The 17,472-nt window shown below is 37.8% G+C and overlaps 1 protein-coding gene across 3 annotated transcripts in view; it reads right to left on the bottom strand.

The window, feature by feature from the left end:
• Nucleotides 1-611: 611 nt before the first annotated feature.
• Nucleotides 612-17,472, bottom strand: part of LOC145676078 (luciferin 4-monooxygenase-like) — a 97,203-nt gene continuing 80,342 nt past the window's right edge. For 2 of the 3 annotated variants that reach the window (XM_081746949.1, XM_081746952.1), the window contains 4 exons: nucleotides 15,550-15,651; nucleotides 10,519-10,644; nucleotides 6,866-7,031; nucleotides 614-831 (listed from right to left, as the gene is read on the bottom strand). In XM_081746949.1, coding sequence (XP_081603075.1) covers nucleotides 713-831; nucleotides 6,866-7,031; nucleotides 10,519-10,644; nucleotides 15,550-15,651 — 513 coding nt within the window. In that variant the 3' untranslated portion in view covers nucleotides 614-712. Of the gene's footprint in view, nucleotides 832-6,865; nucleotides 7,032-10,518; nucleotides 10,645-15,549; nucleotides 15,652-17,472 lie in introns of all 3 variants that reach the window. The other variant, XM_081746951.1, reaches the window with a different exon arrangement.

The raw sequence follows: 17,472 nt of genomic DNA, 5'->3' as shown, positions 1-17,472 counted from the left end.
AAGGCACCACGGTTACGTGTTGCATACCGTTGGAAAGGTAATTCCATCACCTTTCGAATCCGCTATGTATGACCTCTGTAGAATAAATACAGGGTGAGTAATAAGAAACATGAAGTCAAGAATGGTTCACAACCTGTAGCTCTGAAACCATTGAGATTAGGACCCATGTTCATATGAACTTTTTTTTTTTTTTTTTTGCTTAGAATCACCCATACCACCATTTTCCGAAGTATTGCCCCATCTTCCTGGGACGTAGACAAGTAACATTAATTCAATATGATGATGAGGGGCCGCACTGGCTCAGTGGTAGAGCGTTCACCCTTGGTGCATGGGATCCCGGTTCAAACCCTGCTCCCGCCAAGTAAACTTTGTAGTGGACAAACACCGTATGCGTGGGTTTCCTCGGGGTTTCCCCGTTTCCTCCCACTTTCTTCATTCCACCATTTCATTCATTTCTCATCATCACCGTCTCCTTTAACCTAGCCGGCATAACCGTGGGACGTAAAACTCAAAAATTTCATTTCATTTCATTTTCAATTTGATGTTTCGGAACCATTTCTATAACTTGAAAGTATAACCTTAAAACTATGGAATGATAAGAAAAATAATATTTTAAAAAATCATTAAATCTTAATATTAGTATACAAATATATTATTCAAATTATAGCAAGTTTTGCTATTTTCTGAAACGCATTAAAAACGGAAACCACAGCTATTGTTTATCGAGTAGTCTGTTCAATGCAGGACGTGAGATTTTTCCAGTGGGTGATAAAGGTAATTGATCCACAAATATCACTCCACCTCGCAGATGTTTGTAGAACGGTGTTCTATCTGAAAGTAACAAAGAAAGGAAACATTATACATTGCCCTTAATCTTAAAATAATAATAATAATAATAATAATATTCGGCTTAATTTTGGACTGAAAGAAAACACAGTAAAATCCTGTTTTCATAGTAACCTCACTATAGTCCAGAAGGTTTAACGTCGTTGGCTTCCCGCGAAAAGTTGTAGTGACGTTTATGAGGAGTGGCCAGCTTGGTTACTCGTGGCTCGCTGAGCGCAGCAGACAGTTGGTGGTGATTGGGTACCTTCTTACCACAACCCCAGTGACGAGCAGGTCCAAGCGTGGGAAGCGAACGACGTTATACCTTCTGGACTATAATCGTCGTTAAAGATGTAATACTTCGTATGTGCAATTTGTTAGTTTTTCAGGAGACGAAGGAAACGTCACTATTGTCCATTCACAATATTAACATTTCAAACCTAAAATGTGTTTTATCCTTTTGAAAGCACGCTGATACAGATGCTCTCATCACAGCCTATAATACATTGAACTCGCTGGCATACGAGGTATCACCTGAAGTTGCCAACAATCGATATGCAAGCAAACGCTGTAATTGATTTTTCTCAGCAATCGATGTCTTGTGACGCACGATGGTTTGCTTAAAATATAGGTTATTGCTTTCTCATCAGGTTTATGCCAAAAACTCAAAATTCGCAACAATTGGACATACGAGGATTCACATATTTAACGACGCTATATAACTCGACTTTACAGGGTCTGTGCAGAAAGTAATGAGGCTGGCCGTTGCGCGGCGCTCCAGTCGCCAACAGCGCGCTCCCCGGCAAGGGAATTTGTAGTTAGGGGTCTTGTAAGCTAACGTAAGCAACGCACTGGACATCAGTCGTGTCCGAGTCCGAGCTCTGATGCAGTAAGGATCACGCGTAGCGCAAAAGCTGTTTTTGAGTTTACGTCATGGCAGATTTTCAGAAATAATTTTGTGAAACGTCGTTTAGCAAATGTTGAGGTCTTTGGCGATTAACCTTACACTCTAACGACGGTCGGAGTTCAGGAGATTTTTCACTTTGGCCACATTTTTTGTCCAAACCACTCGTTGGAGGGCGACCAGATCGCTCCATGTCTTCAATGTTCTTCCGTCCGTTCTTGAACTTACCGAAGCACCAGAAAACCTGGGCCCTTGACAGGGCGTTTTATTTAGATGTTTAGAGTCCGGAGTAAATATTAGATGTGAAATTGAGTTGTTTCCATGACCAAGCCTAAGTTTGACTTAGATTAATTTTACAAGGTTACATTCACAGCAGAACTGGTACTGCTTGATGAACTGAACTTTCCTAGGCAACGCCTAACAATATGGGAATTCTTTGTACATTTTTAATCCTGTGATATTCAAACACGATTAATGCAGCCATTTATGCAAAACAATTGGAAAATTGTGTCTAGCATCGGCCATTCTAGATGAACGGAAAATACCTACAATGATTAGTAGAATGTAATATGATTGTTAGGGTGGCGTTATTAAGTATTAAAAGAGATAATCAAATATGAAATGACAATTCTAGTTTAACATCCCACAATTATCAACAAAGACTAAGGAAGACGATGATTATGTTAATGAGTGAAATGATGGAATGAAGAGAAACTGGGAGAAAAGTGGAGAACCTCGAGAAAGCTTACATTATATTTATCCACCACCAAGTTCACTTGGCACGAGTTAGAATCGAACCAGAGATTCCATACACGATACGTAAGCATTCTATTATTGAGCGACCGCGGTCTCCGATAAATAATCGGAAAAGTGTTTCCTGATAATTAAGTGATGCGTTCTTACGTTTATGGAATTGTATTTATGAACTTTTTGATTTACTTGAATTCTGGTTCCTGTGTGGAAGAAAACTTGAGGAAGTGAAAATGTATTGAAATGTTTTTTTATAGGTAGAGTTAAAATGACGGTCCGGGTCTCTTTTTTTTTTCCTTCACTAATTGTATTGTCAATTTCTAAATACAATGTCTATTGAAATTACTAAAACTAATTCAATAGTGTCCCTTCTCCTAGGTGTTTTGCACGGTGCCCCTTCTAGCTCATGGCAGCATCCAGAGCAATAGCGAGGTTTAGGTGAAACTTGTAGGAAACCCCCTCAGCTCACAGCAGCTTAGCGAGGCTTTTAGTTGTAGTTAGGATCCCTAGTTCAGTGTGACATAAGGTTTAGGTAAAGGTGTACCCCTAGTCCAGTGCGACCTCGGAAGAGGTATAGGTTATTTGATCAGCGATCAGACTGATACCTGGTTTCTCCGTGGTCTCTCTTTTATGTGTCCTCTTCGGGTTGCTCGTCTTCTTTCGGTTTCCTTCGTCTGGTCCGTCTCCTTTCGGTTTCCTTCGTGTCTTCATCTTTAGTATATCGTCTACTTGTTTATAAATATCAGCACGTGTCGTTATGAGCATGTGCTTGTGTAGTGATCCTTACAGTATTATGTTCCCGTGAAATCTATATAATTGTGCAACTAAAGTCAAGCAGGGCATTTGCAAAACAGTATAATTGTTAAGTGTCGGAGAATAGGTCCAGAAATATGAAACTTAATCTAACTTAACCTAAATTAAGTCTTAACATTTTGAACCTACAATGTGGCAGAAAGACGTAATATAATAAAGTTAGTGCTGGAATGATGCATGACTTGTTGTGAATGCAGTGCAGTAGGGCCTTATGCAGAGTCGTTTTGAAGCGCGATTAGTGCCATACTAAAGAGTTCGACTAACATAAGTATCCTGCAGTAGTCAGTGTTTTAGTATGATGCTAATCATACGTCGAAACGACTCTGCATAAGGCGGATAGTGTTTATGTTCATGTGTTCATTCATTGGCTAATTCTAGCTATGTCACATCTTACAATTATAATAACTTGATGTATTTCTACTGACATGATTTACTTTTATCTAGGAAATATAATGAATTAACACTCCAGTAACAGTGTGATTTAAAATAAGGAAGAACCCTGGGGGAAATTATAGTTTATGCCAAGCACGACTCAATGTTTCAGTTACAAGTAGTGTTAGTACTTGGAAAATCACTATACAAATCACAGTAATAAGAACAGTGAATTTAATAATAATTAAATATTATCAGATAAATTTACAAAATATACATTTTCTCTAGAATGTAAGAAATGTAAACCACCCGAAACCTAATAACTTTAATATTGAAAGCGAACGTTCCAAAAATATTTTTTTATATCTGTACACAATAAAAAATGGTTGTGTTAATTCAACTCAAATTTAACACAGGGCAGTGATTCCAGCGTGACTACAACTATGATGTGTTAATTCAACACAAACCCCGCGGTATTAGCGTTTAACACAGGCGGTCTGCTACGTTTTTAACACACAACCGGATTCTGTGGATTTTCGGTGTTGATTCGACACCATGTCAGGGTCGGTAATGTGGGGAAAAGTGTTGAGTGTTACTCGTGGCTGTGTTGCACCAACACGAAGAAAGTAACACAGTGTGTAGTGTGTTAATTATTTTGTGTTAATATTACACCATGTCAAGTATTAATATAACACAGTCCCTGTGTTATTTCAACATCACTTTCTTATTATTTCAACACACAATCTGTATCATAATTCAAGGTCAAAGTCGTATAAGTAACACCCTTTTGGTGTTAATTCAACACTCCCTGACCACCAGATTAACACCGTTTTTGGTGTTAGTCCGACTCCAGCTCTGTGTTACTACGACACCTATTTCGGTGTTGAAATAACACCGTGTGCGGTGTTGATGGAACTATTTTTCTGTGTTGGAAAAGCTTGTGGTGTGCATGCTTACGATTACCGATGATTCTACTTTTAAATTTAAGAATAGTAAACTACGGAACACTTCATTTAGAAAATCTTCATAAACTTTTTTGTCGTCCTCCCCAACACTTATTATGAAGTATTTCTTGATTGTTCGAAACACAACCTTCACCAACAACTTGTTCAAAAATGATAGGAAACTCTTACCTATATCCTTATAGTATGTTTGCCTCTTAACCCTGTTTCTACTGGTTTTGCGCCATTTTTGATACAGAGTCTCCGGTATTGACTGGTGAGCTCTAGTGCAGTGTAAAAGTGACACAGTAATACGGTATTGTTTCTCGCTGTTGACATGTTTCCTCAGAAACATTAAGTAAAACAATCGAGAACACATCGCGCTGTTTGCACGTTGAAATTTTGCGAATACCTGGTTTTGTTTAAGTATTTCTTTCTACTGTGTTTCACTGCAGCTTCAGTATATAAGCCTTTATAATTAGATGGCCAGCATATTTGGAAATCACGCAGAAAACAACACCGAAGATTCTACACTTGTGTTAATTTAGCATACAGGCTGTGTGTCATTTCAACTACCGGCATTTGACACACAACTCCAAATGGAGAGTGAGTTGTTGTAACCGCCTGTTTGTGTTATATTTTAACACAATCGTCTTAACACATAGGCATGTCGCTGAAATAACACAACGATTTTTACAGCGTAGTGTCATACGGAAGATAAAATTATGATACCAAGAGAAATATGGATATCAAAACAATACACAAATTAACGATTAATTGGACAGTTTACATGGAAGTTCGTAATGCTACAAATTATGGATTCGTTAAAATATTAAATAATACTTCCGATAAAGTAAATACTTTCAAATATTTAGGATCAATATTAACAGACCAAAACTATATTGACCAAGAAATTAAATGTCTATTACAAGCACGGAATTCGTGCTATTCTTCAGTTCAAAATCTTTTGTCGTTGTGAATTCTGTCGAGAAAATTGAAGCTTAAAATATATAAAACGATAATCATGCCTCTTCTGCAGTATAGTTGCAAAACATGGTCGCTTACTCTGAGGGAAGAACGTAGACTGAAAGTATTTGATAACAAGCTTCTGAGACGAATATTTGGACCCAAGAGGAACGGGAATAGAGAAGGGCGGAAACTTCATAGCCACGAGCTATATAATTTATACCGTTTACCAAACATTGTAAGGGTCATCGAACCTAGGAGGCTCAGGTGGGCATGTCATGTAGCTAGAATGGAAGAAAGTAGGGACGCTTTAAAAGTTTAAACTGAAAGTCCAATCGGAAAACGACCATTAGAAAGACTTAGGCGTAGATGAGAGGACAATATTAAGATGGATATTGCAGATTTAAGAATACAAAGTAGAAACTGGATCCGTTTGGCTAAGGATAGAAGTCAGTGGAGAGCTTTCGTAAACGCGTCATTGAAGCTCCGGGTTCCATAGGCCATAGAGTTAGTTAGTTAGTTAATTGGACGGTATAAAAGTCACGGAAATCCGGAGCTGCGACAGAAGAATGGTTGTATTTATACTTACGTATAAATCTTATGTATACTTACATAGCTTTTAAGAATAAATTCACCAATAACAACCCTTTCCGAGCTACATATTTCACTTTTTCTTTATACCGTGTGTATCAAAGGCCCGGAACCACACATCAACTTCGTTATGAGTAACGATACGAATGACATGGTAAAAGAGTAAGGTTGTTTGGAAATATTGGGTTTTCAATCCAAAATAGTGGAATATTTCCAATCGCGCAATCTATTTCGATTGCGCGCTGGTAAATTTCCCTATGTTAAGTAAAAAAGCAACATTGCCAGTTCAGCAGGCAGTTTCCCAGCGACCTTACCACACTAACAATACAGCATTCTGTTCTAGATTCCTTCACACAACAATGTACACGTTCAACGTATCATTTTTGTGTGCCCTTACGTTTCGTTCGAGTAGCTTGCTGGACTGGCAACGTTGCTTTTTCACTTACTATAGAGCACTTTACCAGTATGGTGCCCAGGGATTGGGTGATCGGAAAAATTGCACCATTTTAGACAGAAAGCTATCTATTTCCATAAACAATCCTCTGTCTTCATTTTTTTCATACCTCAACACATTATGAACTTGATTATGACCCAGGCTTTTGATACACTAAAATAATTATCCTGCTGACATATTCAGTAACATACATATTGTTGTGTAAAATTTGTAGTTTGTAACTTTTACTGGAAACAAATACTCAGTTACCTGCTATATACTTTTCAAGTTCTTCTTCCGTGATGTCATGCCCTGTTTTCTTCATGACATACGCTCGTGGAAGTGCTGTATGTTCGGCGTCTGGAACTCCAAGTACTCCTGCAGCTACAACACCAGGATGGGTCTGCAGTAGTCCTTCAAGCTCACTTGGCGAGATCTAGAGGAACGTGTACAAGGAAATGTAATGATGCACGGCAAAGTAAACTCAAAAATCTTTCTAGTAAAGGATTCTTTTGACTATAAATATATTCAAAAATGATAAACAGGGCCCTGAATATAGGGCTAACGTATGCGGCCGAGATATGGTTCTGTAGATATGTGTTGTACCAGAAAATTTCACAATGATTCATAGGGCATGTGAAGATAATTATTCTTCCTCTTTCGTTCCTGGTTATTAAGTTATCAAGTTAAAAGTTAATGTAAGAATGTCTTTAATTTTATTAGAACTAAAGATATGAATCTAAAGAGAATAACATGACGTCGTCGCTCTTTACATGTATGTAATATCTTCTAAGAGATTGTATGCAGCTGAAATAAATTTTTCTAACTTCCAAATCTTGAAAGATTATAGTCTGATTGCAGAGTTCTTTAAGTTCTATATATAAGATATATACCAAGTGCCTTCAAACATTGAAAAGTAGTTGATTATTAACTTAAAGAACTCTTTGCAATCACAGTACAAATCATCTTTCAAGATTTGAAAGTTATCAGAATTTATTCCTGTTGCATAAAATCATTTACAATATATCATCTACATAAGCTTGGTTATATGATGTAGAAGCTTGGTTTTACAACGCGATAAATAACAGAGGGAAGTACCAGAGAAAAGAAGGGCAAAGGGAGGAGCTTAGTTTTACCGTAAGGTAAATAATAGAAAGAAGTACTAGAGGAATGGAGGGCAGCCAGAGGAGCTTACTTTTACTCTAAGATAAATAACAGAGAAAAGTACTATAAATAACAGAGAAAGGAGGAAGGAGCTTGATTTTACCATAAGATAAATAACAGAGAAAAGTACTAGAGGAAAGGAGGGCAGAGGGAGGAGTTTGGTTTTACCGTAGGATAACAGAGAGAAGTACTAGAGGAAAGGAGGGCAGAGGGAGGAGTTTGGTTTTACCGTAGGATAACAGAGAGAAGTACTAGAGGAAAGGAGGGCAGAGGTAGGGGCTTGGTTTTACCATAAGATAAATAACAGAGAGTACTAGAAGAAAGGAGGGCAGACGGAGGAGCTGTTTTACTCTAAGGTAAATAACAGAGAGAAATACTAGAGGAAAGGAGGGCAGAGGGAGGAACTTGATTTTACCGTAGGATAACAGAGAGAAGTTCTAGAGGAAAGGATGGCAGAGGGAGGAGTTTGGTTTTACCGTAGGATTACAAAGAGAAGTACTAGAGGAAAGGAGGGCAGAGAGAGGAGCTTAGTTTTAACATAAGATAAATAACAGAGGAAAGTGCTAGAGGAAAGGAGGGCAGAGGGACGAGCTTGGTTTTACCATAAAATAAATAAGAGAGAGAAGTACTAGAGGGAACGAGGGCAGTGGGAAGAGCTTGGTTTTATCATAAGATAAATAACAGAGAGAAGTACTAGAGGAAACGAGGCTAGAGGGACGAGCTTGGTTTTACCATAAGATAAGTAACAGACTTTCAATGAATCTGAGTACACTTTACTTTTAGTATAAATGTCTACGCTCTAAGATATCTCTTTCAATTAGTGTCTGGCAAAGACAACGTTAAGTTGTCGAAACCGTTACACTGTAATTTAGCTTTATTAAATAAGTGTACTGTACATAATCTGGTCAGAAGTGTTTATTATTCCTTTAGTGAGTTGATCGATAGATTTGCTACAGAGAGAAGTACTAGAGGAAAGGAGGGCAGAGAGAGAGGAGCTTGGTTTTACCATAAGATAAATAACATAGAGAAGTACTGGAGAAAAAGAGGGCAGAAGGAGAAGAACTGAATAAGCAAGTGTTGACAGTGTACTCGTAAGTGTTGGTAGATACGCGTAATCATGGATCGACGCGTTGTATGCCTACGAAACACTTTATTACACTATTAATGCTTTTATTTTCTTTCACCACTGCTTTGTCTTAATCCCAGGGTTTATATATGCTCATTCTCCTTTCCATATGGTTTGCAAAGAAGGAAAGCTGCTAACTGTGACGTTACAGATCACTCAGCTGAAAAACTCTGGCTAGGGACGTGTAATAATCCTGACAAGTTAATACCTGTAATACATATTATGACGGCAAATTACATAACTAATTGGAGTTGAGCGTATTTGAATATGCTGTCGAAATGGTTTCTGACCAGTTGTGATTAATCTTTACAGAGTAGGAGAGAGGGCAGCATGTGTGTTCGCGTTACACTGCTGGTGCTGTCGAAATAGTTTCTGACCAGTTGCGATTAATCTTCACAGAGTAGGAGAGAGGGCAGCATGTGTGTTCGCGTTACACTGCTGGTACAAAAGTAGAATTCTGAAGCGCCAGTTCACAATTAAATATGCGCAATTTACTAGCCTAAAAGTCAATTTCAAGCTCGACCAATCACCTTATTGACCTGATTTATCATCATGTAACTTTTGCTCATTGCCAAAATAAATAATGGCCTTAAATGAACACAGATTTGATTACGTTTAAGAACAGTGACACAAATACAATTCGTAGCACTCCCAAAAATGAATTCAAAAAATATCATCAGTGGAAGAGCAGGGGCGCTTCATAAGATTGACTAATTTGACGATGAAACTTTGTTAGTGTATTGGTAAACAAACATTTTTTTTTGAGTTTTACGTCCCACGATTATGCCGGCTAGGCTAAAGGAGACGGTGATGATGAGGGATGAATTAAATAGTGGAATGAAAAAGTGAGAGGAAAGGGAGAACCCCGAGGAAACCCACGCACACGGTGTTTGTCCACCACAAAGTTCACTTGCGGGAGTAGGGTTTAAACCCGTGATCTATGCACCAAAGGATGAACGCTCTATCACTGAGATACCGTGGCCCCCTTAAACAAAGATTTGTCTTTTCTACAGTGTATAGGGTGTTTCAGAACAACACTGACAACGTTTGGGAGGTGATTCCTGACATCAAGATAAGACAAAAAGTATAGACCAACCTGGGTGCACAAATGCTTCCTTTCAGAGTTATAGGATGCCGAAAACATTGAAAAATGAACGTTAAAGATCCATAGCTCCTAAATTATGTTACCTACCGTAGTCGGGTCAAGACTTTACTTAGGAACTAGTATGTGCACGATCGAAAAATACATGTTTCAGAATCTTAAGGTACTCACGTAACAATTTTTAAAGAAGCAGTTTGGCTACGGGCATATAATCTGAAGTACTCACCAACTACCTCTATAAAAATTGTTGCAGAAGTACCGCAGGATTCTGAAACTTGGACAGTTATATAGGGCCCATACTAGTTCCTAAGTGAAGTCTTGACCCGACTACGGTAAGTCCATTAGTTTTGGAGCTATGGACCTTTAAACTTCATTTTTTCATGTTTTCGGGAAACTATAACTCCGAAATGAAGCATTTGTGCACCCAGGTCTTATCTTAGTGTCAGAAATCACCTCTTAAACGTTGTTGATGTTGTTTTGAAACACCCTGTATATTGTAAACTTAAAATAAATAGAAACTCTGGTACTTACATGATGTGCATGGTATTTGAAAGTCTCTTTAAGTCTATCGATAACGTATAAATGGCCATTCTTATCGAAGTAACCAATGTCACCTGTGTGAAACCAGCCAGAATCATCGATAGCGTCTGCCGTTTCCTACATTAGAAACAACACAAATAATGCATTAAAGGTTGTATCACTTGGGGATTTACCTCTCAAATACAATATAGAAAACATCGCCAAAATTTTGGCATTTGATTAATATATTTAAATTGGAGTAATAATTACAAGGAAATTTATTTGCATTATGAAGTTTAAATAAATTATATTTTAAAGTTACCTTCATGTGTAATGGAATGTACACTCAAAAATATTCTTCATATTTCAGAAATATTTCCGTATTTTGTTTAATATATTATTATTATTATTATTATTATTATTATTATTATTATTATTATTATTATTATTATTATTATTATTATTATTATTATTATTATTATTATTATTATCATTATTATTATTATTATTATTATTATTTACTGATTTTAGCCTCTCATTTTAGCACCAGCTGTATAAGATGTGGATTCACGGTTTAAGGTGCAGTCTGAATCACCATAACATTTTCAAATTTCAATGCCCCGTTCCTCCCACTTTTTTCATTCCAGCGTTTCATTCATAACCCATCATCACCGTCTCCTTTAGCCTAACCGGCATAACCGTGGGACGTAAAACTCAAAGATTTCATTTCATTTTTATTAAAGACTCACGCGCTAGCCACTGGACCAGCGAAGAAACCTATATATAATTTAATGATACATGTTTAATATAGAGTATACATAAAACAATATCGGGGTTTCACTTTGTTGTTAATATCATTTAGATGAGGTGTACAGTGTCCATTAGCGTAAGTAATTAAAGAGTAAGATGAGTATCAGATTTTAGTTGTGTACATGTGACCAGATTGTTTCCTTGTTTTTCGCTGGACGACACAAATGCAAAATATCTCGTAGCTTACATCATAAGCGATGTGCTAGAGGATATGGTGGCAGGAAAGAGAGGGAGAGTGTGAAGCATGCTACAATTGATGGACGGTATCAAAAGAGAAAAATCGTACGGGAAGATGTAGAGATTACCTGAAGACAGCGGAACATGGAAACTTCTCAGTTGCGGCAAGTGGCCTACCAATAATAATAATAATAATAATAATAATAATAATAATAATAATAATAATAATAATAATAATAATAATAATAATAATAATAATAATAATAATACAGAATGTGAGAAGAACTCGCCTATCGGCTCAATGGGTGTCACGTGACTGTCCATTGACCACTGGAAGGAAAATTGTTACCCTTTCATTTTAGTGTCATTCGTTACCAGGGGTAAAAGTGAGGGGGAAAGCGAGGGACGTAGTCCTCCCACTTCCAAAAAAATATCTATGGTGTCAATCCGCTTCCTAAAAAATTACAATGAGCAAAGATTGGAACGGGGGACGACGTGACGTTATGCTTCTCCTTCCCTTTTGAAATCCACTTTTAAGCCTGTTCATTACTATAAATGAAAGTTCAGGAATGTTACACAGCTTCGGAAGCTAAATATTCTTATATGTAGACCCCATATATTATATTGCCAAATTTGTCAGATTTTCTTTACTAAATCTTCGTAATTGAAAAAGCGAGATTAAACTTACACGCCGAACAATTGAACAGTAGAGGGCGAACTGTACGAGGGTCACTACGAAAGTTTTGAGATGTGAAATAACTTACATACTTAAAATCAATTTAACACATTTTCTCAAAGTATTCACTATTATACTGTACACACCTTTTCATCCTCGAAAATCACTTTTGGAAGCAGTGTTGCCAGTCTTTTTCTTCAAGTGTTGAAAGTTCATTCTCGTAAGCCACTACAGCTTCTTCAGGGCTGCAAAATCTCTTCCCACACATGCGATCTTTGATCCTGGAGAACAGAAAAAAAAAAATCACACGGAGCCAGGTCAGGGCTATACGGCGGATGAATCATAAGTTTGACCTCAGTAAATTCTAAAAACTGAGTTGTGATGTTGACCGTGTGTGCGGACGCGTTGTCATGATGAAGCAGGATCCCACGTAATCCAGTTCTTGGACACCGTTCCCGAAGCTTCTGGAACACTTTTGTTAGGCAACCAGTGATGTACCACTGAGCAGTAACAGTCCTTTGTTCTTCAAGTAGAACAGTTGCAACATGGCCAGATTTGGAGAAGAAAGTTGCGACCATCTTCTTCCCCACACTTCGCGGTCGCTTCTCTTTCGTGGGTGGATTTTCGTTTGGAAAGATCCAAACCGTAGACTGGCGTTTATTTTCATGGCTAAATTGATAGATCCAAGTCTCATCACCAGTAACAATGTCAGAGACGCGTCGAGAATTGCCTCCATCAAATCTTGCAAGCATTTCTTCACACCATTCCACACGCATGCGCTTCTGCTGTTCAGTCAAAGTGTGAGGCACCCAACGAGGTGAAACCTTCCTGAGCCGAAGATGATCATGAAGAATTTTAATACTGATGGCGATCCAATGTTCACTATAGATTCAATGCCCTTGAAAGTTGTTCGAGGATTTTCTAGAATCATTTGTTCCACAGCGGCAATGTTTTCATCTGACACAGCTGTTGCCGGACGTCCAACTCTCTCTTCATCTTTAAGCGATGTCCGGCCTCTTCTGAATTCACCAAACCACCGAAAAATTGTAGCACGAGAAGGAGCAAGGTCCCCAAATGTCCCCTGCAAACGGTCAAGGCTTTGTGTCTCGTTCAAACCACTTTTGAAATCGTAAAGGACCATTGCCCGAAAATGTTCCCTTTCGAGCTCCATTCTAGACAGCCGAATACTGCTCACATCAACAAACAAGTGAAGGCGATACGGCCACGCCGATAAGCGAGGCGAGTTGAAACTTCCTTCTCTTCTTCACTCTGGATACCACTACCGAACGCAATTGTTGGAATTCAAATACTATGCCACAACAATGCGTATCTCAAAACTTTCGTAGTGACCCCCGTAATGATGTATAACTTTCAAAATATCAAATAATTAAAAATCAGTGAGCAAATGTAATGTAATGCTAAGATTGCATCAATGGTTATCAGAAACGTTTTTGTTTTCATTTGGCAACATTATCGTTCTTCCAGTTTTAAAGCATTTTATAATAATCATTATCATGACATGTATTCTGCCATTATTGGCAGGTTACTTGCCGCAACTCAGAAGCTTCCATACTCCACGGTCTTAGACTAACCTCTTCGTCTTCAAGTACTATTTTTCTGTTTTGAAACTGTCTGTTAATTGCAGCCTCCTTCGCCCCACCCCTCTCTTTCCTGCCACCATACCCTCTAGCACGTCCATCATTATTACAATTCCTTCTCAACCAATGTCCCAACCAGTTTATCTTTCTCTTCTCAATAATATCTAAAATTGCTCTTTCCTTCCCTAACATTTATAATACTCTTTCATTCGTTTTCCACTCGACCTACTTAATTCTCTCCATTTTTCTCCATACTCACACATCAGAAGCTTCCAATTTTTTTCATCGTCTTAGCGTAAAGTTCGTTTCTGCTGCATACAGTACAATACTCCACACGAAGCATTTTGTAAGTATTTTTCTCAATTGTTTATTCAAGAACTCCAAAACAGACTTTTCTTCCTCCTAAATGCTTATCTCACCATTCCTATTCTTGCTTTTACTCACACTCGTACACCATATGTCAGTACTAATACTACCCAGATATCGAAAACTAGTCACCTGCTCTACTTTCTTTCTTCCTACTTCTATATTTGACTCCGATCTCTTCGTTCCAATCACCATGGTTTTTGTCTTTCTAACATTTATTTTCATTCCATATTCTTCACAGTCGTTCCTCAAGTTTTCTATCATAATATTGATTTTCTTCTCGTTTTAACAAACAAGCACCACGTCATCTGCAAACCGTATAAACCTAATCATTCTTCCTCCTACCGAATCGTCTTCATTATATGCATTCTTTTTCACTCTTTCTTCCAGACAGATATTAAATTGTGTTGGAGAGAGACAACATCCTTGTGGAACTCCCCTTCCAATTGCACTCTCCTCTGTCATTTCTCCCCTATTCTAACACTTACTTGTTGATTCATATAGAAGTTTCTTATGAGTCTTCGATTTTTCTATTCCAACTCAACCTTCTTTAGAATTCCCAAAAGCAATTTCCAGTTCACGGGGTCAAAAGTCTTTTCTAGATCAATAAATGAAACATACAGCTCTTTCCATTTTTCCATAAACCTTTTACCGATTACCCTAAATAAATGAATTGCATCTCTTGTGCTCTTACCTCTCCTAAATCCAAACTGTTTCTCTGCAACTTCTTAATTTGTTCTACCATAAACCCTGTTTTCAGTATTCAACAGTGGCGTAGGGAAGGGGGGCCCAGAGGGGCCGTCCCCCCCAAAGAGGTCTGATAATGTACTTCGATACTTTGACGTTTATAATGTTTTTATATATTTGTATGTTTATATATTTCTTTGTTTGTAATGTTTCTATATGTACCTATAACAGCACTTGCCCCCCAAACACACATCCTGGCTACGCTACTGGTATTCAAAGCATATTTTTTGCTGCATGCGATATGAAACTAATAGCTCTATAATTCTCACATCTCTCTACTTTCGATTTCTTAGCCAACAATATCATTATCGTAAACCACTGTAATGCGTTCAATGCTCTGTCACCTGGAATCGAACTTGAGGATGCGCATTAGCCAGTAGATGAACGGGAAGGGCTACATCTGTTTAAGATTTCAATTGACATATTAGTAGAATTTCTCAGTAAATTCATTTTTTTTAAACATAATTTCCAAAATAACGTGAAGGATACTGAGACTAAATATCTACTGTCTTTGGGACATACTTCATTCTCTGCTTCACTTGATGACATAATAATGAACAGGTAAGGAAACAATACACTCATAATCTCTGGTTAAAGGGCAAATGACCAGATTCTCTTTTAAGTAATCTTAGTAATGAAAAAAACAAAATGTCAAATGGAAACTAGTACCTTTGGCCTTTTCATGTATCCCTTCATTACAGTTGGTGCCTTAACAAGTAACTCCCCTTGTTTTCCTGTGCCTACTGGTTTCCCCGTTTCCAAGTCAGTGACCTTAAAGAAAAAGAAAAAAAATTAGGAAACACGTTTATCAATATATTTACAGGGTGTTTCAAAACAATACCGACAACGTTTAGGAAGTGATTCCTGAAAACAAGATAAGACAAAAAGTGTAGACCAACTTGGGTGCACAAATGCTTCCTTTCGGAGTTACTGGCTGCCGAAATCATGAAAAATTGAACTTTCAAGGTCCATAGCTCCAAAACTATGGGACCTACCGTAGTCGGGTCAAGACTTCACTTACGAACTAGTATGTGTTCTATCCAAATATCCATGTTTCAAAATCCTGCGGTACTTCCGCAACAATTTTTATAGAGGTAGTTGGTGAGTACTTCAAATTATATGCCCGTAGCCAAACTCCCTCTATAAAAACTGTTGCGGAAGTACCGCAGGATTTTGAAACATGGATTTTTGGATAGGGCACCTACTAGTTCCTGAGAAAAGTCTTTACCCGTCTACGGTAGGTTTCATAGTTTTGGACCTATGGATCTTTAAAGTTTATTCTTTCATGTTTTTGGCAGCCTATAACTTCGAAAGGAAGCATTTGTGCACCCAAGTTGGTCTATGCTTTTCGTCTTATCTTGGTGTCAGGAATCACCTCCCAAACGTTGTCGGTGTTGTTTTGAAACACCCTGTATATACACTTCTTAACTGCTAGTTCAACCACGCCGATTTTGTGAGTTAAGATGATGTTTCTTTCTTTCTTTCTTTCCTTTTTTTTTTTTTTTTTTTTTTAAAGAATCTTTACTACCTAAAGATATGAGTGTCAACAAGGAAATGTACCGAGTGACCTGTTAAATTCGGGAACATTTTGTTAGTACTATCAGTCGAACTCGTGAAAATATATCTGTTGACATAAACGAAATCCTAAAATAAGTTTCCCCTGACCAATAGACAGAGGTCTTTCTTTATCCAAGATAAACAATATACTGAGAAAATAAATAAAGGAAAAAAAATGGTCTACTTTGTTTCGACATAAGAACCAAGTACGTTGATGCATTTCTCATATCGCTTCTCAATGTGTAAAAACCTTCCTTGGAAAAAAAAAAAAAAACAGCGTCCTGCATATGATGATAATAATAATTCCTACACGACTCTCTTCGCTTCTCATTGGCTCCGAAATGTTTTCCATCGAGAGCTTTCTTCAATGACGGGAAGAGATGAAAGTTGGTTGGCGCGGGTTCAGGGTTTAGTACAGCGGTGGTCAGGGACGTACTCAGCAATTTATTTCGGGAGGGGTTTAAAGTGTTTCGGGGGGCTCCAAATACAATTTGAGGTTAAATTATATGAAAATTTCTAAAATTGCTCCTAAAAGTAGACTACATTTACAAAAAAGTCGAAATTTCGGGGGGGGGGTGTCCGGACCCCCAGGACCCACCCCCTGCGTACGCCCCTGGCGGTGGTGTATTTCTATCTTCGCTTTCGTGATGAGATCGTCGTTCTTAGAGAATCCACAGTCGCAGGAAGAACATGCTATTCAATTAACATTAACATGCTATCCAATTAAGTAGTTTCTGGGGTACAATAAAACATTACGTATATTAAATTAGGAAGAAAGACCTGGACGATCTTCGGCATATGTGGATACCTAATGACTAGCCGCATTGCTTCGCAAATGAGTTTCTCGCATTCTTAATGAGTTGCTCGAACAATGAATAGTCCCACAATCTCAGCTTTAATAGTTAATGATACGTGCATAATTGCTGGTAACTCTACTGTACTTCTTAGACAATAAAAATGGTTGTGCTAAATCAACATAGGCCTACTGGATCTACTATACCATAGTTATATTACTTTTTGAGATACATGTGGTGG

Source organism: Thermobia domestica, chromosome 18, assembly GCF_964235325.1.
Source record: "Thermobia domestica chromosome 18, izTheDome1.hap1.1, whole genome shotgun sequence".
Taxonomy (NCBI): domain Eukaryota; kingdom Metazoa; phylum Arthropoda; class Insecta; order Zygentoma; family Lepismatidae; genus Thermobia; species Thermobia domestica.
This window is presented reverse-complemented; position numbering and strand designations above follow the sequence as displayed.